This window comes from Drosophila gunungcola, assembly GCF_025200985.1.
Source record: "Drosophila gunungcola strain Sukarami chromosome 2L unlocalized genomic scaffold, Dgunungcola_SK_2 000007F, whole genome shotgun sequence".
Lineage (NCBI taxonomy): Eukaryota > Metazoa > Arthropoda > Insecta > Diptera > Drosophilidae > Drosophila > Drosophila gunungcola.
Window position 1 is genome coordinate 2,019,712 of NW_026453162.1, and position 26,430 is coordinate 2,046,141.

General features: G+C 36.8%; 1 protein-coding gene across 2 annotated transcripts in view; it reads left to right on the forward strand.

Moving 5' to 3' along the window:
* LOC128253197 (neurotrimin-like) overlaps positions 1–26,430 on the forward strand; it is a 192,453-nt gene that overhangs the window by 125,692 nt on the left and 40,331 nt on the right. The window contains exons 5-8 of one of the 2 annotated variants that reach the window (XM_052981421.1): positions 3,869–4,027; positions 4,088–4,216; positions 4,285–4,435; positions 4,619–8,086. In XM_052981421.1, coding sequence (XP_052837381.1) covers positions 3,869–4,027; positions 4,088–4,216; positions 4,285–4,435; positions 4,619–6,599 — 2,420 coding nt within the window. In that variant the 3' untranslated portion in view covers positions 6,600–8,086. Of the gene's footprint in view, positions 1–3,868; positions 4,028–4,087; positions 4,217–4,284; positions 4,436–4,618; positions 8,087–26,430 lie in introns of those variants that run through there. The other variant, XM_052981423.1, reaches the window with a different exon arrangement.

Here is a 26,430-nt window from a genome sequence, read left to right on the forward strand (position 1 = left end):
GAAATATTTAACAATTACTATAAAACTAAAAAAAAACATTAAAAAACAAAAAAGTTATACATTTTAAAAATTTATTTTTCCGATTGTTCCTATGGGAGCTCTATGCTATTGTCGTCCGATCCGTCTGGTCCGACTTATATACTACCTGCAATAGAAAGACACTTTTGGGAAAGTTTCAGGCAGATAGCTTTAAAACTGAGAGACTAGTTTCGCGTAGAAACGGACGGACAGACGGACAGACTGACAGACGGACAGACGGACATGGCTAGATCGACTCTCCTAGTGATGCTGATCAAGAATATATATACTTTATAGGGTCAGAAATGTCTCCTTCACTGCGTTGCAAACTTCTGACTGAAATTATAATACCCTCTGCAAGGGTATAAAAAAATATATTAATAAATAAAAAAATAAAGTTAAAAACTGAAAAATTACAATATATATTATAAATTATTAAAATAAAATAAAACAAGAAAGGAAGCAAACGTCGGCAAGCCGAAGTTCATATAACCTTGCAGCTATTTCAAAAATTTAATATTCTTGAAAAGATTAAAATTATAATTTACTTGCGTGTATGTTGAAAAACATTGAAGCTATGATGATGATGAAGCAGCTCAATAATTTGATAGTTCCTATGGCAGCTATATGATATCATTTTCCGATTTTAATAAAATTAAAAGCGTAATTCTGATCTGTCAAATTATTAATAAATCAAATATAATTTAAAAAAAAAACTACAAAATAAAAAAGTTAAATTTTTTAATAAAAATTGTTTTTTTACATTTTTATTTTTTCTATGGGAGCTTTAGTTTATAGTTGTCCGATTTTGATGAAATTTAAACCGTATTTCTGAAATATTTAACCACAACTATATGTCGAAGAACTTAAAAAAAATTTAAAAACATTAACGTTATAATTTTTTTGTCATTTATTTTTCCGATTGTTCCTATGGGAGCTATATGCTATGCCATCCGGCTCGTTCCGACTTATGTACTACCTGCAATAAAAAGAGAACTTTTGCGAATAGTTCATGCAGATACCTTTAAAACTATTAGTTACAATGTACATCTTAACATTGTTCTTACCTTACAGACAAAAAGCTTAAATTCTTTAAGAGGTGTTATGTTAAAATATAAACTACTTCTACTAAAAGAAATAATGTAGATAACACAGTATAATGCACCAAATGCAAATCAATTGGCCAATTTCAATTAAGTAACTCTATAATTCTTTTACAGTTGTCTTATAGTGTATAGATTTTACATACATGGTAGAGATACATTTTTTATTAAATCTTTAAGTGTCCAAGTAAACGTAACGTAAAAAAACGAGTTAAAAAATCGACTAATTTATAAGACTTAATGCAAAGGTACACATTATTACGAAAAACAATGAAAATAAAACGGGCATGATTATTTAAATTAAAAATATATTTTTTGTTTAACCCCGGTTTGGACCTGAACCCTTTTTCACCATATCGACAAACAGGTTCGTAATTTGAAACCCTAGAAATATTTAATGTTCGAACCCTCAACCGAACCTAAGCCATATGATATGAGTTCACAGCCCAAGAACAAACCCTAGAAGTATTAGCATGCACACGCAGGAAAGTGCAAACACACTAACAATGCACAGGGCTTAGACAAATTAAAATAACATTATTAAATCTCGAATTTTGAATACATTTATGAAAAGCCTATTTCCAAACGAACACACTGCAGTTAAGCTAAGCTTGGTAAAAAGGAAAGCTCCAGTACTACCAAATAGATTCTTGCAAAAGTGAACTTATAAGTGAGAACTTATAAGTTTACTTGAAATGTTCACTCACTTCAGCTTAAAAAAATGTCAAGTCGTACATAGAATTTAAACTCATACTCATTTCGTCAGAAAAAATCTTCGAAGGATCGCGACTTCTTAAGAGACATGTGGCAGCGGGAAAATTTTCGATTCTTAGTGTTCTTCACCATATATTTCCTCAATGGACCGCAAGTTTTTGAAATCCATGTAGTTGGTGTACCGAAGCAATACTGGGGTAATACACCACACGTTCTCAAAAGCTCGCGAACCTTACAGAAGACCATTATTATAATACTTTTGTCAAGGTTTTCAAATTATCGAGGAAGTGGCTGAATGCACTTTTAATAATTCCCTTAACAAGTAGGACTCACTCACATACATGACTTGGAAGCTCTATTGACTTCCATTCGTTTTCACTATGTATTTTATCACTCGCTTTTTTTAAACAAGTGTTTGAACAACCAAGTCAAGGAAAAAAACTTGTTACTTGTAAGTGAGTTGACTTGAACTCTACCACTCCATTTTTAAAAAATATACTTGTTTGCTCAATCAAATATACTCATGCAGGACTCTACTTCCAGACATTAATAAAAAATTGACAAAAATCACAGAGCATAAGATAAGCACTACCGACTTTCGAGGCTAAATACTTGGAAAATATCAGAGCACGGTGTTTTTCGTTTTTACTATCATAAAGAAGTGGAAAGGTCACTATAAATCATCGTTACAGTTAATTTATACTTTTTTTGCCGGACAAGCAATCCCAGCATTAACGGTTCTTTTAATGGCACCACGCTACTTTGCGGCAAAACACTATTATATGTGTAATACAAATAACATACAAATTTGTATTTCTGCTAGATTTTGATCAGATTAAAGCACTAAAGTAAAATCACAGTACTTTTTGTGAAAGCGGTGCTATTATATTGACTGACTTAATATAAAGTTTAATCGTAATATGAATTTATTTAAGAACAAATGTTCCAATTACAGAATTCTTATACTGTGTTCCGGCCCCACATCTAGGCCGCAAGGGCCCCTTGTGATGCCATAAAATCTCTGATAGGTAGATCCCTAAGCTCGTAAAAAATTTGTCTTCTCGAACCATCTGACAAATCCGAACTTGGCAGAATAAAATTGAAAAGTTAAAACCAGAAATTGACTATCAAAAACCACCCCAAGGTCAATAGTCCATAGTCCATAGTATGGGAAATCGCTGTGTGCGCACCGTGTTTCTCAAATTTTTATTAAAGTTGTCACTTTTTTTTGTTTAAAATGAACTAATGTTCTTTTTTTGATAATTGAGAAATCTGTTTCTGGCTCAGAAATCTTTCTAAAAAGCAGTGTAAAAAATACATTTTTTGTTTTTAAGAGGCTGATTTTTACTCATAATTCTCACACCATGTAAACGCTTTGCAGTTTACATATTAAACTATGTAGTATAAATTTCATACTATTTTTTAATAGAATTATACTATTACCCGATAGATGTAGTATAGATTTTATACCGTTTCGTCTTTTTAACTAAATATTTATTTTGTTTATTATACCCTTGCAGAGGGTATTCAATTTTTTAATCAGAAGTTTGCAACGCATTGAAGGAGGCATTTCCGACCCTATCAGCATCACTAGGAGAGTCGATTTAGCCATGCCCGTCTGTCCGTCCGTCTGTCCGTTCCGACTTATTGGCTTAGGTCATTGGGGAAATATATTTAGCTTTCATAATCTTTTCGAATTTTTTCGATTTTAGCCACGATGTGACCGGAATCATGACAGCAGTTTGAGTACTTTTTTTTTGAGCCTCAGCAGTCAGCGAATCGTTAAATTAAAGCTGAAAATTTACCTTATAAAAAAAATCCAAAAATTGCCTATTTTTTCGTGGGTTACACTGGTATAGCCCCTTAATAGAGTGTTAGCAAGTCGCTGCAGTTGAAACAATATTTTCCATCCGTTTGCCGCTTTCTTGGCAATATTATATTGTCCCCCTTGCATTTACATACAGCTTTGTTTGATTCTATATTTTTGGTACACAAACAATTCTTCCTCAATATTAACTTCTTGCCCTTCTCAGTGCCGCCCAATATTGACGATGCCCTGACCTCCAGCGACATAATCGTGCGTGAGGGCGATAACGTTACGCTACGCTGCAAGGCGAAAGGCAGCCCCGAACCTACCATCAAGTGGAAGCGAGATGATGGCAACAAATTAGTGATTAACAAGTCGCTCGAAGGTGAGTTAATTTCTATTTTAGTTTTTAGGCTTCGACTAAATTTCTCCAAATAATGTACAGTGCCTGAACTGGAGACCGACTCCCTCGAACTGGAGAAAATTTCGCGCTTGCATATGGGCGCATACTTATGCATTGCCTCAAACGGAGTCCCGCCTAGCGTATCAAAACGAATCAAAGTCAGCGTTGACTGTAGGTTGATAAATAAGCTTCATGAATAAACTTATAGTTCAATAAAATGGTCGGGTCTATTCTTCTAGTCTCGCCAATGGTTTGGATACCGCATCAGCTGGTGGGCACACCAATGGGTTTCAACATCACCCTTGAGTGCTTCATCGAGGCGAACCCGACCTCGCTAAACTATTGGACTCGCGAAAACGATCAAATGATTATTGAGTCACCAAAGTACACGTAAGTGAAAAGCAAGTACAAGTAAGTGCAATGCTGAATGCAAATTCAATGCGCTATTAATTTTTGGAAGTCCCAGTTGAGGACGCATTAGGTTATCTCTTCATAAATATCAGTTGTTGCTCACATTGTTTAATTGATAAAGATGGTACACAAACAAATCTGTAATCGTTGATTTTCGTTCAGTTTGCTCGCCGCGATGATGTGGATTGCCTGCCTATTGTTTGTTCTCATTTGTGCTGTTTCTACAGCTCAAAAGTCTGAGGCCAATTCCAACACTCGGCTTCTGAACAACCTTCTCAGCTATGTAGTCGAGGATGCCAGTGCCTGCGGTAATTACTTCGAGTATGCGTGCGGCAAGTATGCGGAGCGACATATCAACGATCCCTTTTCCGAGATCACCCAGATGTTGGACCATAAGGTGAATAAGAACCTTGTCCAACTGATGGAGGAGCTGTACCAGCGATATCAGTTGCAAGGGTTAATCAAGTCGAGTGTGGAAGCCAAAACCTTGCGATTTTACATGACTTGTCGCAACGCTTCGCTAAACACGCGCAGTGCAGAACACTATCTAAGACTGGCTCCTCCAGACGAGGATCTTACATGGCCCCAGCTAACCCCCCGTGCGGCCGCCTGGCCCAAGCATCAGTTTAAGTGGATCAAGACCCTGGGATATCTGCATCGCTTCGGTCTCTCCAATGTTTTAATAAACGTGATAATAACACCGAATTTTCAGAACAGTAGCGAATTTTTATTGGACCTCAGTATGCCCAGTTTCGAGGGAGAGTCGCAACACCTAAATATTTTAATGGAAACCATCGCAACTCTTCGCGCTATGAAGGTCCCGTCAAAAAGTGTACTAACTCTCGCGCGAAAGATAAAAGGGTTTGAATTCGCCCTTCGGATCTTAGTCGAAGACGACGACGACGATGAGAGCCAACTTATGAGTGTGCATCAATTGGAGAACGCAACCGGCCACGACTGGCAAATGTTTTTTGAGTTAATAGTTGGTCACCGCATATCACCCTACTTTCGGTTGCAAGTTCAAAACTTGCACTACTTCACTGCACTTAAGCAGCTGATGGACTCCTCAGATGCCCAGGTGGTGGCTAGCTATATCATGACCCGATTCGTGATTTACATCCTAGAGGACTCCATGGATGACAGAGATCCCGTCGAGTGCATAAAGGACATGCGCCGAGGCTTGAATCTAGCCTCGACCCTGATCTACGAGGAGCGCTTCCTAGCACCTGCCACGCTGCACCAGTACACCGAAGATGTTAAAGAACTCTTTGATCAATTGCGCCGGCAGTTCCTGCTACAAATTGATCAAAATAGCCTTGGGTTGACCAACAAGCAGAAGCGCATGGTCGCCAGGAAGGCGCAGGATGTCGTCCTCAATATCGGCAACATGCCTAGAAGCCGTGACCATCGGAGCTTCGTCAGCCAGTATTATGACGGCCTGGTGTTTCCGTCCGCAGACCTGGACTACGGTCGGGAACACCTTAAGCTGCTGGAGTTCCGCACCCGAAAGGAAATGGCACAACTTCACCAGACGGTTCTGAGTGCCAAAGAGTTTTTCTTCATGCCAGATCCGAACACAGCCATGAGCTCCAGCCCATACTATCTGATGCGTCAGAACGTCATAATCGTGCCATATGGCCTTCTTCAAGAGCCGTTTTTCGTATCAGACAGCCACGACGTGTTCAAGTATAGTCTATTGGGATTTGTGCTCGCCCATGAGTTGATGCACTCCGTCGACACCACTGGTCTTTTATTCGACAGTCGCGGAAACGCTCACGAAACCGGCACTGAAATAATAAGCTCACCGCGCTTTAAGGCAGGCTTGGTATGCATGAACCGCATCAAGACGCAATATATCGACGAGCGAATTGCGGATATTGCCGGTCTTGATCTAGCCTACTCCACATACCTCCGGAACGCCAGGAACAGGAACTATGCAGACTTTACAAAAATTTCCCTGGAACAGATTTTTTTTCTCAATCTGGCTCAGTTTTTTTGCGGGGATGGCGACACTACTAATTTCGTTGATCACGACGACGACGAGATGCGTCTGCAGCAAATGCTACAAGGGTTCGCCCCTTTCCACAAATCTTTTGGATGTCTAAAAAGTAGTTCTTACCACGATAAGTGCCAGTTGTGGTAAGCAGGGCATTGCATAAAAGCGATACAAGCACGGTAGCCGCGATTTCATATTTTTTATTCAAGCCCTTAATAATACAAACTTAATCATTATGCATCCATGAAGAAGTACTTTTTTTAAAATATAAATACCAAACATCAAATATAGCATACTAGTATTTTATACCTAAACAGAACTGAGCTAAAGATTCCTTCCCATTTCATTTACCGGTGCCAAAGATCAAGTTTCTATTTTTTTCTAATAATAAATATAATGAAGTCATTATTTTATTTTAAATCATTGTGCATTTATGCAAACATAAAATCCTATTATACATTTTCTGTAAAATGTTTTCCTTCAATGGAAAAAATTTTAATTTCCTCTTGGAAAAGCTTTAAAATAAATATGACTTTTAAGAGATAAATGAATATATGAATGTATGTTAGGTTGAGGTGTATGTTTGGGAAGTGTGTTTCCTTCCTTTTCACGACGAGATATTGCGAAAAAACAATCGTCGAACCAGTTTGCAAGAGCTGAGAACGAAGAGAGCAGGAAGGGAGAAAGAAGTCGTCGAGAAACAGAAGCCGTTGGTTGTATTCGCGTTGATATTAAAATTCATTGTAATTTGTGTTTGTCACGCCATTTCTATGGAAACTTGAACTATCAAGCCTGTTCCAGTTTTCACTCGAAAGTGAATTCGTTAACATTAGCGGATTTTCCTTTAACATAACCAAAGTTCTCTTGCTTGCTAGCAAATTTCATAGGGAAATTACTATTTGAGGAGAAATAAAACAGCTAACTGCTGCTACTGCTCTTAACAAAAGCCTATTATTTGCATAAGTTTCCCAGGCAAATCTCTGATCAACATTTGGCCCGCTGCTGTTCCTAAGCTTTTTGCTTTATTGGTGCACACATTTAATGTCTAAAATCAGTCAAAAAATCATTGGTAGCCAAAAATAACAAATTCTACTTATTTTAAAGGCAGTGATGGAAACTGACCCACAAAAGTGTTGAACAACTTGAGTGAATCAGCTGCTTCGCACCAGTGTTGCAAACTTTTTACAAATAGTGATCGGGACCAAAGTGGCCAAAGACGATGAAAAAGGTCACAACACAACACGCTTTGCACAATAAGTACATTAATTTACGGGGTAATAAGAAAAAAAACACTTTTAAACTAAACTTAGATAATTTACACTTCTAACCATATAAAAACAAACCGAAGAGCGCTTGCTAAAAATAAGGAAATTTTTATTTTTTTCGTACCATGACAACTCTGGCTTTGTTTCTATCAAATTCGTTCGGATTTTAGCGGATTTGCAAATCTCCAATAAATTAGAATCGAAGCGATTCTGAGGTGCCATCACAAAATAATTTCTAAAAAGTCAATTATGTCACTATTTTCCAAATCTGTTTTGCAACAATGTTCTTAAAACATCAAAGAATAAGGTTAAAATTGCATTTGCACATTAAGTTATAGCTAAAAATTTTAAAAGAATTTATTTCTGTTCTTGCGGATCTGATCCGTGTTAACCTTTCGGAAGTGAAAACTGGAAAAGGGCTGTATATATAACAATAAGGGTTCATGCAGGCCAAAAATTGAAGTAAATCTTGGCAAGATAAGAGGATAGTAGTGGCGGGTTGGTCTAAAACGCTCATTAAAAGTTAAATATAATTAAATTAAAAATTAAAATTAAAAGGCTTATGAATTCTATGGAGTCAATATCACCTTTAACAAGATTGTGCAAAAAAATAGTTCCATGCATTATTCTACAACTTACAGGAGTAGGTAAATTAAGCAATAGTAATCTACTAGAGTAAGAAGGCAGCCTTACCAGTTCAAGCAACGAAGGGCGAAAAGAGGAAATTTGTTTTCCACGACTCAATATGATCTATGTCATTTCGTTACATTTAGGCAATTCAGATTTAAGAGGTTTGATTGACACCATCTCTAAAAACAATCAATATCAGACGGTAAGCCGAAATCCGATAGCAAATTGTTATAGGACAAACAAAGCTTAACATCATCAGCATACATTTATACTCCAGAATGTGTTATGACAGAAGGAAGATCATTGAGGACTACCCTGAGGCACTCCAGATGTTATGTTAATCATATTGAAAACTGCGTTCTTTGAAATCCAAGCTAAAGGATTATTCGAAAATTCGAGCCGATCTAATTTAAATAAAAAAAGAGAATGGTTAACAGAATCAAAAGCCTTACTAAAATCTATATAAATAACATCAGTCTGCATTTAGTTATTGAACCCTTTAACTATAATAGATGTCAGTTCAAGTAGGTTCGTGGTAGTAGACCTTCGCTTAACAAAACCATGTTGATAAGGTATTGCAGAAAATTTAGAAAAACATCTAAAATTTTGAACATCCGACTTTCCACCCTATTTATAGAGCGCAATAATAAATCTTTCCAGATAGTTGGAAAAGCTGATGTTGAGGTAGACAATTGAAACAGTTTAAGAATTGGTTTACAAATAGTTAAACTTAAGCACGCACCCAGGAAGCACGTCCGGTCCTGGAGAGTATGTTAGTATTGTGGTCTCCAAATCCTTTAGAAGAAACTTTTGTTATTACCGGGAAAAAAATAAAATTTGCCCTGTTAAAATTATAAGTTTAAACTGAATTTAGACAAGAATCCGTAATATAGGTAGTTTGGAAGAACTTGGCAAGTAAATTAGCGATTTCAGAGTCAGTAGACGCCTCCGCCTCAGGCGGAGTTTTTTCGCTTGACGTTTACAAAGTTATAAAATTGTAAATTCGGCTTTACGACGGTTCAAATACATAGAATAGCATTGACTGTTAAGAACATTGAAATCCGATAGAGCAACAAATTATTTCCACAGATCAGATGGCTTGCCCGTCCTTTTGTACTTTTTGTAAGTTTTTTTTTTTTTTAGATTTTAAAGCTCTTGTGTAAACTACGGAGGTCTGTTATGTCTTGGAGCAAGACTGTTTTTTAAACGCTATAGAATAGTCCAGTGGCACTTCCCATATCCATGCAATTGTATGAGTTTGACCAGTTGTATTCAGAAATCAAGTAGATTAGCTTTTTAAAGTCGCATTTACGGAAACATTTCGTTTTAGTTAGAGAAACTAACTGGGAATAGGTATAAGGTAAGGCAGGGAAATTGTCGATTCCATTGTGTGATGGAATTGGTCCTCTGGGACAACTAGGTGGTCAATTCTAGATACAACGACCTCAGACGGATCCAAAACAAATACTAGATCTAATTGTCTATTTAAAGAGAAATGATAGCAATAGATGACCATGATCCCAGTCAGAAAGTAGAGATAGAACTGATTTTATAGCAGATAAATATTGTTCATAAATAAAAATGTGAGACCAAAAAAATAACAAACTATTCATAATAAAATATTCTACATATATTTGAAATGAATACCCATACCATCTCTTACTGAATAACAAAAGGCAATGAAAATGGAACAGAAGGAGGTAAAATACGCATGAATCACCCGGGTACCACGCAAACACAATGGTGACTTGAACCTGCCTGAAACCTTAATCAATACGAATGCCATGTGGATTATTAAAAAAAAGCAGTGCAAAACTAAATTTTCAACAGAATATTTTGGTGTTGTTGGTGGAATAGCTTTCTCTGTGGTTGCCGTGAACCCTCGCACGACCTTGCATTTGCTCACGTCCACCGCTGTCTTGCCTGCTGCCGCTCTCCGCCTTGCTGCTGCTCTGGTCTTCAATGCTCACAACGAGCTGCTCTTTTACCGCTCCTCAATTCGAGCTTAACCACATCGTTATTTAACTCTCTTAATCTGTTAAGAATACAGTGAAGGTATTCCATGAGTCTACCTTGATATGCGTAAAATGCGAATTCAAAGGCATCATCGTCATGCCCTGTCATTCGCACTTATGACAACAATATCCCAGGAATTGACAGCACGTGTCTCTCCCTGACGAATCCAATTCCTTCGTCTACAGGTATTTCAGCATTGCAGCCATTGCTCCGGATGCATTAGCCATTCCGGTTCCCGGCTCCGTCCGTTGCACCAAACCCTTAATTTTTTTTTAGTTCTTCGACATATAGAAATGGTTAAATATTTCAGAATTACAGTTTAAATTTCATTAAAATCGGACGACTATATCATATAGCTCCCATAGGAAAAATCGGAAAAAAATTAAAAAAAAAATTCAAAAAAAAATAACTCTGCTGTTTTTAAATTTTTATACCCTTGCAGAGGGTATTACAATTTCAGTCAGAAGTTTGCAACGCAGTAAAGGAAACATCTCCGACCCTATAAAGTACGTCAAAATCAGAGGACTATATCATATAGCTCCCATAGGAACAATCAGAAAAAAAATACAAAAAAATTATAACTTTTGCTGTTTTTTAATTTTTTTTTTAGTTCTTCGACACATAGTAATGGTTAATTATTTCAGAATTACGATTTAAATTTCATCAAAATCGGACGACTATATCATATGGCTCCCATAGGAACAATCGGAAAAAAAATGACAAAAAAAATGATAACTTAGCTGTTTATTAATTTTTTTCTTAGTTCTTTGACATATAGTATTGGTTAATTATTTCAGAATTACGGTTTAAATTTCATCAAAATCAGACGACTATATAGCTCCTATAAACAATCGGAAAAAAATGAAAAAAAAATTATAACTTAGCTGTTTTTTAATTTTTTTCTTAGTTCTTTGACATATAGTATTGGGTATTTGTTTCAGAATTACGGTTTAAATTTCATCAAAATCGGACGACTATATCATATAGCTCCCATAGAAATAATAAAAATATATAAAATAACTATCTAATAATTGAGCTGCAAATCATCATTATACCCTTGCAGAGGGTATTATAATTTCAGTCAGAAGTTTGCAACGCAGTGAAGGAGAGCCGGATCGGACGACTATAGCATATAGCTCCCATAGGAACAATCGGAAAAATAAATGAAAAAAAATTATAACTTTTCTGTTTTTTAATTTTTTGTTTAGTTCTTCGACATATAGCAATGTTTAATTATTTCAGAATTATATACCATAATTGATCAAAATCGGACGTCTATAGCATATAGCTCCCATAGAAATAATAAAAATATATAAAATAACTATCTAATAATTGAGCTGCAAATCATCATCATTTTTTAGCACATACTCAAGTAAATCATAATTAAAATGTTTTCAAAAGTATTTAATTAATGCAATAGCTGCAAGGGTATATGAACTTCGGCTTGCCGAAGTTTGCTTTCCTTCTTGTTGCTTCAATGCTTTTAGATATATACGCAAGTAAATCATAATTTTAATGTTTTCAAAAATATTTAATTCTTGCAATAGCTGCAAGGGTATATGAACTTCGGCTTGCCGAAGTTTGCTTCTTTTCTTGTTTAATTTTTGTTTAGAATAGCTCCTAATCATCTCTACCAATGATAAAAATCGTAGCTAAAAATATCCAGTTACTTCTTGGAATAAAATAAAAATACTTGAATTTTTGACGCGACAAAAATGGAACAACTATTTACAAAACATGATATAGACACAAACGTCTACGAATCTGGAAAGAGTTTTTGCACATCTTTTTTTTTCAGTATACCTAGAGGGTGCTATCATGCATCTAAGCTAATTTTATTGAACATTTTTCAGAAGTTTTTTTATTTTAAATGGTTATAGATATCAGACTCGACAATTTCAGACGCGACAAGTTGAACAATTTTTTGTTTCCGAAATAATGCAGAAATATATTTTGTTTTATTAAAATATATCGTGTTAAGTTTGGCGACATTAATAATATAATATCTGACTTTTTTATGGCAGACATACGAGGAGTGATCAAAAAGTAAGGTGACTTTTCAAATTTCGCGGGCAACACATTTTTGATTATCGATTATTCCCTAACATCTGTACCAAGTTTCAAGTGAATCCCTTTTTTTGTTTGGTTGTGAGAGCCGTGAAGGTTACAAGTGGTTTTGCGTGCCCGGCAATTTTTTGCTTTTTTCGGTCTTGGCTCACCTGGGCTCTTCCATTGGGACGATTGGGCTTTGGTTTCGATATCATAACCATATAACCATGACCCTTTTGAGTAAATCTGGGTAGTCGTTGACGTCATTCAACAGCTATTGAGCGATGCTTATGCGACGGTTCTTTTGGTCAAAATTCAGCAATCTTGGAACAAACTTCGCTGACACACGTCTCATGCCCAAAACATTTGAAAAAATTTTATGGCACAAGCCAAGCGATATACCGAAATCTTCAGCAACTTTTCTGCTAGTGATTCGACGATTTTCCAAAACAATTTTCTTCACTGCTTGAATGTTTTCATCAGTTGTTGACGTGCTTGGGCGTCCAGAGCGAGGCTCGTCTTTTGCATCTTCCCGGCTATCTTGGAAGAGTTTGTGCTTACTTGTAAACATTTATTTTACTCAGAACAGTTTCCCTGTATGTCACTGTCAACATTTCAAGTGTTTCGGAGCACTTAATTTTATTTTTTACACAAAATTTGATGCAAATCCTTTGATCCATATTTTTTGATAACAAAAAATCGCCGCAAAACAACTTGAAACCTTCACGCCTCTCACAACCAAACAAAAAAGGGGATTCATGTTGCCCGCGAAATTTGAAAAGTCGCCTTACTTTTGAACCCACCTCGCATGAGTTAGTGATAAGAATTTGATAAATGTCGTTCAGTAAATGTATAATTGTGTTCAAGCATACTACCTAAAATATGGAACACCTTTCCTGAATAAATAAATCAGTTTTTGTACTACATATATTGCTCATTACAAAAATCCTATTACATTTTTTTTTTATTATTTAAAGTGCTGCATAGGCCTACATAAATTCCAAATTTGTTATTACAAGATGTGTAGTGTATTTTTCGTATTCCTCAAACTTGGGCAACATTTTTCTATTTCTCCTGCAACAGTATTGATGTTTCGTCATCGACCGCTCCTTTTCCATGAGAAGTAGCAAAATAGTTTCATTCAATATTTTTGCAGCCAAAATAGTACAAAAAATCTATTAAGCTACGGACGATAAATTTATTTTTAAATTTTTAAATAAAAATATATATTTTTTTTTGAAGTTCCACTCTGGTCGTTAAGTTTTCAAACTTACTATGACTTATATTTTCGCCTATTATACCAAATGAAGAAGTTTTTTCGTTTTTTCTAATAAACCCAATATTATAGATTTCGGACTTTAAAAATAAAAAATAAAAACCATTTATACATTTTTTTGTGAAAAAATGGTTAATAACCTTTTACTAAGGACCTCTCTTTAGGCATAAAAGCACAGATGTGTTTGGTAGCGTTTGTTAATGGTTTACTAAATTGAGTTCAAAGTAAACAATAGAAAACGTTTTTAACAAGTTCCCCGATTGTTAGATACCCATTACTCATTACTCATTATTCCTCGATGTATCTCAAGCTTTCGAACAAGTCTGGCTCAATGGCCTCATGTATAAAATTAAACAAACTTACCAACATACACTCATAAGCTACTTAAATCGTGTCTCTACAACAAAGTCCTCGCAGTAAGGTGCAACACAACAACATCTGACGACTACATTATCGAAGCAGCGGATATTCCTACGAATGAGCAGCCAACAACATCTACGTTCGCGGACGACAATGCAATCTTAAGTCGCTCAAAGTGCCCAAACCGAGCAAATACACAACTAGCCATCACCTCATCGTAGTAGAGAGGTATATTAAAATAAATTAACAATAAGCAAACACATTACGTTTACTCTGAACAGCCAAACATGCCCTCCACTATCATTGAATAGTACGCAGATTCCCCAAGTCAACGAAGTAACGTATCTGTTCACCTAGACAGACGACTATCCTGGAGAAGTCAAAGCGAATGCAAAAAACTACATTTAAACTAAAAGCCAGCAGCTTCCACTGAATCTTAAACGCTCCACTCTCAAGCCCATCTGGACAAATGGCTCCCAGCTATGGGAGAACGCGAGCAGCAGCAATATAGACATCATACAGCGCCCACAATCAGAAACCCTGAGAACTATCACTGGGGCACCATGGTATTTTCGCAGCCAAAACATCCACAGGGACCTCGGCATTCTTGCAGTAAAAGATGAAATAGACAAACAATAAGCGACCTCCAAATAAAAACTATCTGTGCACCCAAATCATCTCGCAAGAGGCTTGACTCGCGTTTCCAGCAATAATTTCCAGGGCCCCATAACTCAGTCATACAACTGTTAGGTAGGTTATAAGCATAAGATTTGATACACTTATTGTTAGTATTCGAAAAGAAAAGATTCAAGAAATAAAAAGCAAAGCAATGCTAAAATAGAATTTGCTTGTGTAAAAGTTTCCTTACATGCCTTATTTATTTTTGTAACCTCTACCTATATCCCTGACATTTTAATTTATGAACATCATTCGTCTGCTATTAATTCTGGTGTATCTCTACTTTCTGACAGGGATCATTTGATATATTTATCTTGGTCATCTCCTACTGACTCAATTGTTTGTTCGCCTTTAACGGATCATAACTTTGTTGATGGAATTTTAGACCTATCATTACATTAAATTAACTAGCTCTTAAAATAGGCAATTAGATCTGGTATTTGTTTTGGATCCGTCCATGCCACAATGGAATTGACATTTCCCTTGCCCTGTAAAACTAAAACGAAGTGCTTTTGTAAATGCGACTTTAATAAGCTAAACTACTTGATTTCCGAATATAACTTGACAAACTTATACAATTGCATAGATATAGAAAGTGCCAATGAATTATTCTATAGCGTTTTCAACACGTTTTTAATGAATGCGTTCCTGACAGTCTTCCTCCAAGACATTAAAGAACTCCGTGGTTTACACAAGAGCTTCAAAGTCTTAAAAACCTAAAAACAACTTCAGTTTACATTTTTTCCTCCGGTAATAACAGAAAGTTTTTTACTAAGGGACTTAGAGACCACAACACCAACATACTCTCCAGGGCCGGACGGGCTTCCTGGATGCATGCTTAAGTTTTGTCACCCAACTATTTGTAAACCGATTCTTAATCTGTTTTAATTGTTTACCTCAACATCAGTTTTTTCAACTATCTGGAAAGATTCTTTTATTATTCCACTCCATAAACATGAAGGAAAGTCAGATGTTCAAAATTTTAGAGGTATTTCTAAATTGTCTGCAATACCTAAACGATTTAAGCACATTATTACTTCCTATCTGCAACATTTGTGTTCCTCACTAATATCACCTTATCAACACGCTTTTGTCAAGCGACGGTCTACTAACACGAACCTACTTGAAATGACATCACATTATTACTTCCTATCTGCAACATTTGTGTACCTCACTAATATCACCTTATCAACACGCTTTTGTCAAGCGACGGTCTTCTAACACGAACCTACTTGAAATGACACCTATTATTGTTAAGAGATTTAATAATTAAATGCAGGCTAATCATTTTCAGCTTTTATTTAAATACGATCAGCCTCGGTTTTCGAATAATATATTAAATTGGATTTCAAGATATTTGAATAGAAGAATTAAGAGGGTTATTTTTTTAAACGCGGTTCCCAATATGATAAACGTAACATCTGGCCTCAGGGTAGTCATTTGGGATATTGCTGTTGACATTATTCATCAATGATCTTCCTTCTGTCATAACACATTCTCGAGTATAAATGTACGCTGATGATGTTAAACTTTGTTTATTTTTTTAATAATTTGCAATCGGGCATAGAGTTAGAACTATATAGAGGCACCATTTGCTCTGCCGCTCTCTCGAGTGACTTTTCCAGTGATGCCACCTAGGCTAAAACAGGGGAAATTTTCAGTCTCTCACGGTTCGATTCGAACCTTTAATTCGGTCCCGCGGTGAGTTTCTGCATCTGAACTGCTCGCTCCCATTGCTAAGGGCTGGTGCGAGCAGTGCAGTTGCAAATTCACCACGGGACCGAATTGCAAGTTCGAATCAAAAACTGAAAAGTCTAATATAAACAGGGCTATGAGTGCTCTTGGGTTATTAAGCGAGAGTCGAAAGAATTTGACCATCCTTATACAACTTAAATATCATTTAGTTTATGATCTCGACTTCATAGAATAAGTAAGCCGCTTAACTTAACTCGCGAGCTCGATATTGGCCAACTATGCTAATAGGGCCCGCGCGTAACAAGCTCGTGGTTGATGTCGTTGGGCCACTTGTTTTTACTTTTTTAATGCATAAAATTTCAACAATAAATAAAAAAAAACAATAAAGCTCTTGCTGGCAAGTATTTTTAAATAATCATGAATCCTTGACTGGACTTTTTTCAAAGATACTGACATTACTATAGTATTCTTTGTTATCAGCCGACCCCATTCTGGCCAGTTCGTCTGCTTTCTCGTTGCTGTGTCCTGTTATTTGTACTTGGTTGCTTGTTGCAAGTGTATTAAGGGCCAGCTACTAGCACCGTGTTAGTCCTTACTGCTGCGAGAAATTTACTAGCCGCCTGGCTATCTTAGTATATACTTACTTTGATATTCCTAAGGCTCTGCTGTATCAAAATCTTAGCTGCTTCCAATATAGCGAGTTTCTCAGCCTGAAAAACTTGCGCTTATTACAGGTGGTGGAATTTCGATTATTTCCCCCATCTTTCAGTGAAAATTCCAGCCCCTACATGGCTTGCAGCCACTTAATAATGCTGTATTTTTTAGTTTACAGCATTGCCGGAATATTACCGTCTGGCTCAGGGCTGTCTTGGTTGAAGATGATTAAGTATAGGATAAATCCGGAAGAGATGCCTCGGGTTATGTCTTTTTTATGTTTTGGTGAGTAACAGCTGCTCGGATCAGCTGTTATCGTATGACGGATTGTTGATCTGCTCTGCGAATATCGGAGCGTCACATTTCTCAAAACTCCAAATTGTTTCCCACGTTTGCACGCTGTCGGAAGAGGGTCTTATGCCCTCTTTCCACACAGTCCATTCGACTAATTTATGCCATAGTTAGCCGATGTTTCTGCGGTGCAACCCTCACATAGTCCATCCGTAAAAAACCGTTGGCACATTTGAAAAAAGTGAAACTCTGGTTTTTAAAGGGCACATCCACCTCCACATTTCGATTTCAACTGATCTTAACAGCTGTAGCTCATCAAAACATAAACAAAGATGGTTGACCCGTTGACTTTGTTTACGTTTTGACGAGCCACAGGTGTTCAGATCAGTTGAAAACGGAAGGTGGATGTGCCCTGCGGAAATCGGAGTTTCACATTTGTTGAAAATTCCAACCATTTCCAACGGATGGACTGTGTTGAAAAAGGGAAAAAAAAAATATTTTTAGGCCTGTCCCAACAATTAATTTTTTTTTGTTTATATCGGTTTATCCTAGTTTATTGCCATTAATCGGTTTTAAAAACTTTTTGAAGCACTTTTTTATTAAAAGTTATTTTTTTTTATATAGTTGGTTTTGGCAACCTTTCCAAAGTATATTAATTGTAAGCCGGCTCGAGGTCAGGATGTTGAAACAAAACACAAAATTATTTCAATTTTGGTAATTTTGTCAATATATTTCGGTTGCACTTCGGCAACCGTCTTCAGGACAGGATGTTGTTAACAACTCCACGTCACCGGACGCAGACGTGTCAATTAAATTTGTCCTGAAGACGGTTACCGAAGTGCAACCAAAATATATTGACAAAATTACCAAAATTGAAATAATTTTGTGTTTTTTTTTCAACATTCTGACCTCGAGCCGGCTAACAATTAATATTTTTTTTTATAATAAAATACAAATTTTTATTGAGAATGATTTTCAGTTAGTTCATAAGTCGGGAAAACTTATGCAACAGTAGGAATACCTACATATGTGAAGAAGATGTGGTTAGTTTTGAAGATAATTTAATTATAAGTCAAGCGAAAGATGCAAAATTTAAGAAGATTAGAATGAAGTTAGAAAAAGAAGATGACAAAATGTTTGAAATGAGAAATGAAGTAGTTTATAGGAAAGCGAATGATGGAAAGTTGTTGTTTTATGTGCCGGAAGAAATGGAAGAAAAGATACTTGACAAATATCACAATGAGTTATTTCACTTAGGTAAAGATAAGGTTATGGATGCAATTGTTAGGACGTATTGGTCTGCAAATATGAAAGAGAAAGTTGTTAGACATATGGATAAATGTTTGGGAAAAGGTTTATTGCACATTCCGAATAGGAATGAACCCTTTGAGATCATACATATTAATCATTATGGACCAGAGGATAAGGGAAGGTAAAATAAACATATTTTCGTAGTCATAGATGGGTTTACAAAATATTTTAGGTTATATACAACATAAAAACAAACAACAAATGCCAAGCAAAAAGTTATTTGGAATCTCAAAGAAACGGAGGATTACAGATGATTGCACATTCCGAATAGGAATGAACCCTTTGAGATCATACATATTAATCATTATGGACCAGAGGATAAGGGAAGGTAAAATAAACATATTTTCGTAGTCATAGATGGGTTTACAAAATATTTTAGGTTATATACAACATAAACACAAACAACAAATGCCAAGCAAAAAGTTATTTGGAATCTTAAAGAAACGGAGGATTACAGATGATTTAAGACAAAAGTAAGGAGAATTAGATAATACCGATAGTTTTAGAGACATAGACAAAATTAGGGAAAAGGGATTAGAATCTCATTTCGATAGTTCAGTTGGAGTTGCAAGGAAGCTAATACCTAAACATAAGGTTCCATTTGTAACAGATAAGGTTTTAAGAAATGATAAATACCTGATAAAAGATTTTAAAGGGTTTCAATTGTCACATGGAAATATCAAGATGTTTTTATAAGTCAGACTATTAAACATTGGATAGGTAAACAAAACTATCGAGAATAATGAATTAAAAGAAAAAAAATCATAAGATCAGGGGATCTTAAAATGTCAGGTCGGATTGTAGCAGGATTGCTACGTGTTGTATGGGTATATTAACTGCAATTGTATAACTGTAAATCATGTTGTTGTTGTGAATCAGATTTTTTGCTTGCTCTCGGTTCTGGATCTCTCTCTCTCTCTCTTGCGCTCTCATCGAAATAAATAAAACTGTAAATTAATCGCTGTGTGGTTGATTTACTTCAGGGACATATTCAAGTCTGTACAGTATTTTTCTTTAATAAATTCCATAAATTCATTAGATGGGGATTTCGGGGGTAAATCGAGAATCAAATAATTGTTTCCTATAGGGAACAACTGAAAATTTCTTTTTACCACCACCAACACCTTGAACACTTTGAACATTTTTACTCCGACATTTTGATGAAGTGAGTACTCCAGAGCACGTAGTTAGGAACAGCTGGCTATAAAGCTTTTGAACCACCGGGCTGCTCTACATCTTCTCCAGTTACAGCTGATAAGTTAGGTGTCGTTTCTAGCGATGACTATCGGATATCCAGTATCTGCTTAAATATGGCATAATTCAAAAGTCAAAATCCCCCTACAATAACCCAATATGGGTAATAGATAAAAAGGGCACTGACAAATCTGCCAAACGGAAAATGCGTTTGGCGTCAGACTATCGCAAACTAAACGAGAGAACGATACTTGACAAATACCCCATGCCAAATATCCCGATGATATTGGGACTCTTAAGCAAGGCTCAGTATGCCACAACGCTATACTTGAAGTTCGGCTATCATCAGATCATGTTTTCGGAAAGCGACCGCGAAAAACTTTCTGTTCCGTAAAATGAGGGAACGAATTTCGTATGCTGCCATTTGGGCAGCATTTTCCAAAGAACAATTGGCGATATACTGCGCGAGCAGATCGGCAAGTTATGCTACGTTTATGTTGTTGATGTTATCGTCTTCTCACACATCAGGCACGTAATTTGGGTTCTTAAAAGCATGTACGATGCTAACCTGAGGGTTTCGACACAAAAATCCCGCTACTGACCCGGAAAAAATTAAGGCCATTCAGGAATTCCCAGAGCCTAAGAATGTGTACGAGGTCAGGTCATTCCTGGGCTAGCATTAACAGATGCTTTATAAAAAAACACAGACATTCTGAAAGGGGAAGTGTCTGTAGACAAAGGACCAAGAATATTCAGGTGCAGTTCACCGAGCCGCAGCAGCGAGTTCTTCAAAAACTGCGTTGCATCCTGGCATCCGAGGATGTTATCCTCAGGTACCCGAACTACAAAAATGCATTTGATCTAACGGCAGATGCCTTGGCGTATGGCATTTGCGCAATGCTGTCCCAACAGGGACGACAGTCAGTTTAACTACGCTACCAATGAAAGAGAGTTGTTAGCCATAGTTTGGGCTCAGGCCAAATTTCGTCATTAGATATAAATATCTTCACCGATCTTTGACCTTCGCAGTGTAGGAGTCCAATCCGAATGCGCAGCATTGAAGAGTTCGGCGCACGAATCTTTTTCAAGCCCGGCAAAGACCACGTCGTTGCCAATACCCTCTTAAGGCAACAACTTAACGTTTTCAGGGAAGAAGAATCACAGTTATGCGCGGCCACAATTCGCAGTGAGCTATCACTTACTCACACAATCGAACTACGGATAAGCCTTTAAATTGCTTTTAGAACCAGATAACTCTGGAGGAAGAACGCTTTCCGTTAAACCCCAGCTTCGCCCACTTTGTAAAAAGAGACGGCATACGATAGACTTCGCCTGCAAGTAGTCATTACTTGATAAGCTCGCAGACATTATCGTTCGTAAGGGCGTAAATACCATCCATTGCGAGTTGCACACGCTGGCAACGGTACATTACGAATTGGTTCACCAATTTCTAGCTACTAAATTTTGGATTTGAAAAACCGTGTGACGGATATTTTTGCGGTCGCTGAGAGGCAGAAAATCCTCACTGTCGAACACAATAGGGCCCATAGGTCGGCCCAGGAAAATGTAAGGCAGATACTCTCTGAGTGTTACCTAAGTTAAGCTAAGTTAGCTAATGAAACCGTCGCCAACTGCAAAACATGCGCCAGGGTAAAATATGACAGGGATGTAGGGCAAATGCAACATATAGACATTTTCTCCACCAACAAATTTCCAAACTTCTCGCTGTTCAGCCAATTCCTTCTAGAACCATTCTAGATCTGAATCCCTGCTACAACCTATATATGTTTTCCCTAAGACCAAGGCTATCTATGATGAATGAACAATCAACTCACACACTATTTCGACCAGGCTGGAAAACCATTTCGGCGTAAGCATCTCAAATGCACCGCTTTCCACGAACGGACAAGTGGAACTTTTCCAAAGCACTCTCATAGAGTTGGCCAGGTGCCTGAAACTCGACAAAGGCATAACCGACACGGTAGAGTTTATTTTGCTGGCCACTGCCAGATACAACAAATCTATCCACTCGGTCATCGACAAAAGACCAGCCGACGTGATTCAAAGATAATCAAATGACCCACAGTAACAGGTACAGGATAAGATAAGGGACGCCCAAAAATGCTTCCCGGCAGAAAAAGATGTTTGAAGTTGGTGATAAAGTCCAACAGGCGACTGGGTAACAAACTCACACTCTTGTGTGAGGAAAAAACCGTGAAAGCGGACATGGGGACCACAGTCCTCATTAATGGCAGGGTGGTTCACAAGGACAAACTTAAGTAGTCCAAACAGAACCATGTTGTTTTTCGCTTGGTAATTTTTATTATTTTCTTTCCTAGCCACTTGGCATACGCTTTTATCAATTGCTAGGTCAGTAAGTTTTACTTCATTTTTAAACTCAGTTAATATCCTTGGTGGTGGACTACCTCATTATGAACAAACATTATATATAAACATATCAAATTTAAAATTAAATTCACTGAGGTTCAATTAATAAATGCAACCAATAGACAAATAAACTTCAATAACACAAGATAAAAGACTAAATTAATTAACTTCATTTAATTTAAATTAATTTCTACAACTGTGAATCAAATTTTGAAGTCGGCTAAAAATTCCCAAGTTGATACAGTAGACATATACGAGATGTTATTAACTCGGAATAGGATGATTGCAATGGAGCTGCAAATTTTAATACTAGCCATAGCCCTTTCTAAAGTCAATATTGCTAACCCTAGTATATTAGATCATGGAGACCTGGAAGATGTGTAGATGGAGGAGCCAACCGAAACTTCTATTAATAACATGTTGTCCGTTGCGTCCGTTAAAATCCTACAATTGGTTTTCTGTGAAGTCAATTTAAGCGATTGTTCCAATGTTCCTGGATGTCGAGTGACCAGATGAAAAATCTGAAAGGCATTCCGCACTTATCAGATTTTTAGGAACATTTTTGGCAATCGCAAGTTCTATTAATTTGGGCAGTTTCTTTGAGTCTGTCGGTCACTATGTTGATCTACCAGAAGAGATTGTTCTTGGCTTTTATAGTTGCATTGTAGAGCTGATTTCCTTTTGGAGTACTAGACGAGATCCCCAGTGTGTGTGCTTAGCATTGAAGTCTCCTGCTGCTATCAAGTAATCTCCTAGTGAGTTGAAAAATTGCATAAACTCTTCTTCAGCAATAGAGAAGCGAGGAGGGCAGTATAGGGTGGCTAGGGTAAGATAGTTGCCAGTATATTGTTGTATATTTATAGATGTGGCCTTTAAGTAGCTTTTAGCAAATTTGTTATGATAGTGGTGATTTATACGGCTTCTGATTAGAATTAAAATTTGTTGTAGGCTGCATATCATAGCTTCAAAATTGCTTTTTGGCTGCTCCGGCGATTGACGCTTCTGAGCCGTGTTCGGTTCTTGATATGCTGATTTCAGAAATGAACTTTTTGAGACAGGGGTAGCCAGTCCTGATTTTAAAGCGCTTGCGAATGTCACATTTGTCAGCGTTTATGGGTCCTAGTGAGGATCTGGCTGCAGTCGAGAAGAAGACTTCAGGGTTTGTTCTGGAAGCTGTCAACTTTTAATTTTGGGTGCGGACTGTATTTCGTCTCTGATGGATACGACTTTTCAGCTCCTTATGGCCATATTCTTGGCAGTTCGCACATTGTACCGGGCCATTACGTTTTTGCGGTTCTTCAACTGCCAATCTGCGGTGCAGCAGGAACTGAAGATTGTATATAGGGGGGCACTTTGTATTTCTTTAGGGTCTTAGCGATAAATTCCTTCTCTTGTAGCGCCATTGTTATCTCTCCAGGCGTTCCGTCGGAATCTGTTCCCTTAAGTACGACTTGCAGACCCTTGCTGCTTTTTAGCTGATATGTGTAAAAGTTCTTTTTATTCTCGGTAAGGTATTTCCATAATACTCTGAAATTATCTTCGACTTCATTTGAACTTTTGTTTCTGGAACATTGCCCTTTACAAGGGGTATTATGTGGAAGATATCCTTTTTAATAAGGTCGATAATTATGTTGACCAGAGCATTGGGACTTTTTTTTCGAATATAAATAGGCGGAAACTTTGGCTTTCGACTTTCTCGACTTCGGTAGATTCGGCCGCCTCAGCGTCAGAGGCGACTGCCAAGATTTTAAATCGGTTTGTATTCATGGGCGTTTCTATTGCAGCTAGGCTAGCATTACTTCGGGTTATTTTGCCTTGAGAATTTAGGGCTCAGCTTCAGCTTAACTTGGATGTAGCGATCCATACCAGTCTGCACAGCCGGCTTAACATATTCATTGTTTTTTTTTACTGTTTTTCGGGGAGTGCAGCGGCAGACGTATTATTATTTGCGCTGCTAACTTTTGTTGACAAAATGGCTGATGATGTCGTTAAAATCGCACTCTATACAATTGCAGTTGTTGTTGTTGTTACAGTTGACGTTGGTAAAGAAATTGCTGTGCTAATTACTGTTGATGAGCGTGGGTGATTGCAAACCTGCATTGGAGTACATTCAGCGCTCTTTGGCTGCAGAGACATCGATGGTAGCGTGGGAGAGCAAGAACTCGCTATGTTTAAGAATTCGGTCAAATTGGGGGTAGTTGACCGCGCTATAGCTTTAAAAGAGAAATACGTGTTATTTCTTTGTACTGAAAGCGATCTCTCGTCTTTCTCACGATGACGTTGTGTGCGAACGTCGTTTTGACTTTGAATACTTTTTCCCGAAACACATTAAATACATGTCTGCATGCGACAAAAGAAAGAATTGAATAGTTTTTCTTTTATTTTTTTGTGAATGTCTTTATGATGCCCTACACAATCAGCTAAGTGGTCTACTTGAATATCATTTACATTTAACAACACCGTGTGTGTAGCCCCACATTCACTAGCAAACTTTTTTAAAATTGGACAAGCTCGATAATATGGTTTTTGAAGAGGACGTGGATTCGGAACATTTAATATGAAGTTACTTCTTTTGCAGAGTCTGTTCCAAGGCCTAAAAAGTACGGGAACAGTACGATCTTTTTTTACGAATTGTCACTCTTATAACACGAAGAGTCACACGAATAAAAAGAAGTAAACTTACAAGTGTACTTTGCTTTAAAGCGATTAGAGCGGGGTGTGATTATTTATAATTGAACCCATTTAAAGCTGTTTCTAAGACATTGTGAACGTATTCATATAACATCTTTATGCCTTCTTGTGAGGGCAACATAATTTTAACTGCGCGATGTTTCTTTGATTCGTCTTCGATCGCTCTCCTATAAATGTTCACGTTCACTTCGGTTTCCCACAAAGATAAAAATCGTTAGCCAGTTTTTATACCCTTGCAGAAGGTATTATAATTTCAGTCAGAAGTTTGCAACGCAGTGAAGGAGACATCTCCGACCCTATAAAGTATATATATTCTTGATCAACATCACTAGGAGAGTCGACCTAGCCATGTCCGTCTGTCCGTCCGTCTGTCCGTCCGTTTCTACACAAACTAGTCTCTCAGTTTTAAAGCTACCTGCATGAAACTTTCTCAAAAGTTGTCTTTCCATTTCAGGTAGTATATAAGTCGGAACGAGCCGGATCGGACGACTATAGCATATAGCTCCCATAGGAACAATCGGAAAAATAAATTTAAAAAAATTATAACTTTTCAATTTTTTATTTTTTTTTTAGTTCCTTGGACAAAATCGGACGACTATAGCATATAGCTCCCATAAGAACAATCATAAAAATAAATAAAAAAAATATACCTTTGGTGTTTTTTAATTTTTTTTAGTGCTTCGAGATATAGTAATGGTTAAATATTTCAGAATTACGTTTTAAATTTCATTGAAATCGGACGACTATACCATATAGCTCCCATAGGAACAATCATAAAAATAAATAAAAAAAATTATAACTTTGGTGTTTTTTAATTTTTTTTAGTGCTTCGAGATATAGTAATGGTTAAATATTTCAGAATTATGGTTTAAATTTCATCAAAATCGGACGACTATAGCATATAGCTCCCATAGGAACAATCGTATAGCTGGCATAGGAACTATCGAATAATTAAGCTGAAAATCAACATAGCTTCAAAGTTTTTAAACATACACGCAAGTAAATCATAATTTTAACGTTTTCAAGAGTATTTAGTTTTTAAAATAGCTGCAAGGGTATATGAACTTCGGCACGCCGAAGTTTGCTTCCTTTCTTGTTTCGAATGTTCGTCCCCAATTTTTATACTCTGCCCAGACTATATCTTAACGCAATTCTCTATGAGGCATGTTAAAGTTGTTACAGCTGTGGGTTTCACATAACACATTCGGTCAAATTCGGCAACAAAACGTATACCAGAGATAACTGTATTGTAGTATTTTGGGCAAATTACATATTTTTGCTCCATAGCTTCAGAACTTTTGTATTTGAACTAAAAGTCTGCTTAAGAATCGCATATTTGCTCTGATTATATCGTGTTGAGCTTGAGTATGTTTTATTGCTTCCATATTTTCAAATAGAACGATTAAATAGTCATATTTTAACATTTCATTTGCATATGTGGCTCCGCGGATTTAGCTGTATCACGTTACCCCTTTATGTG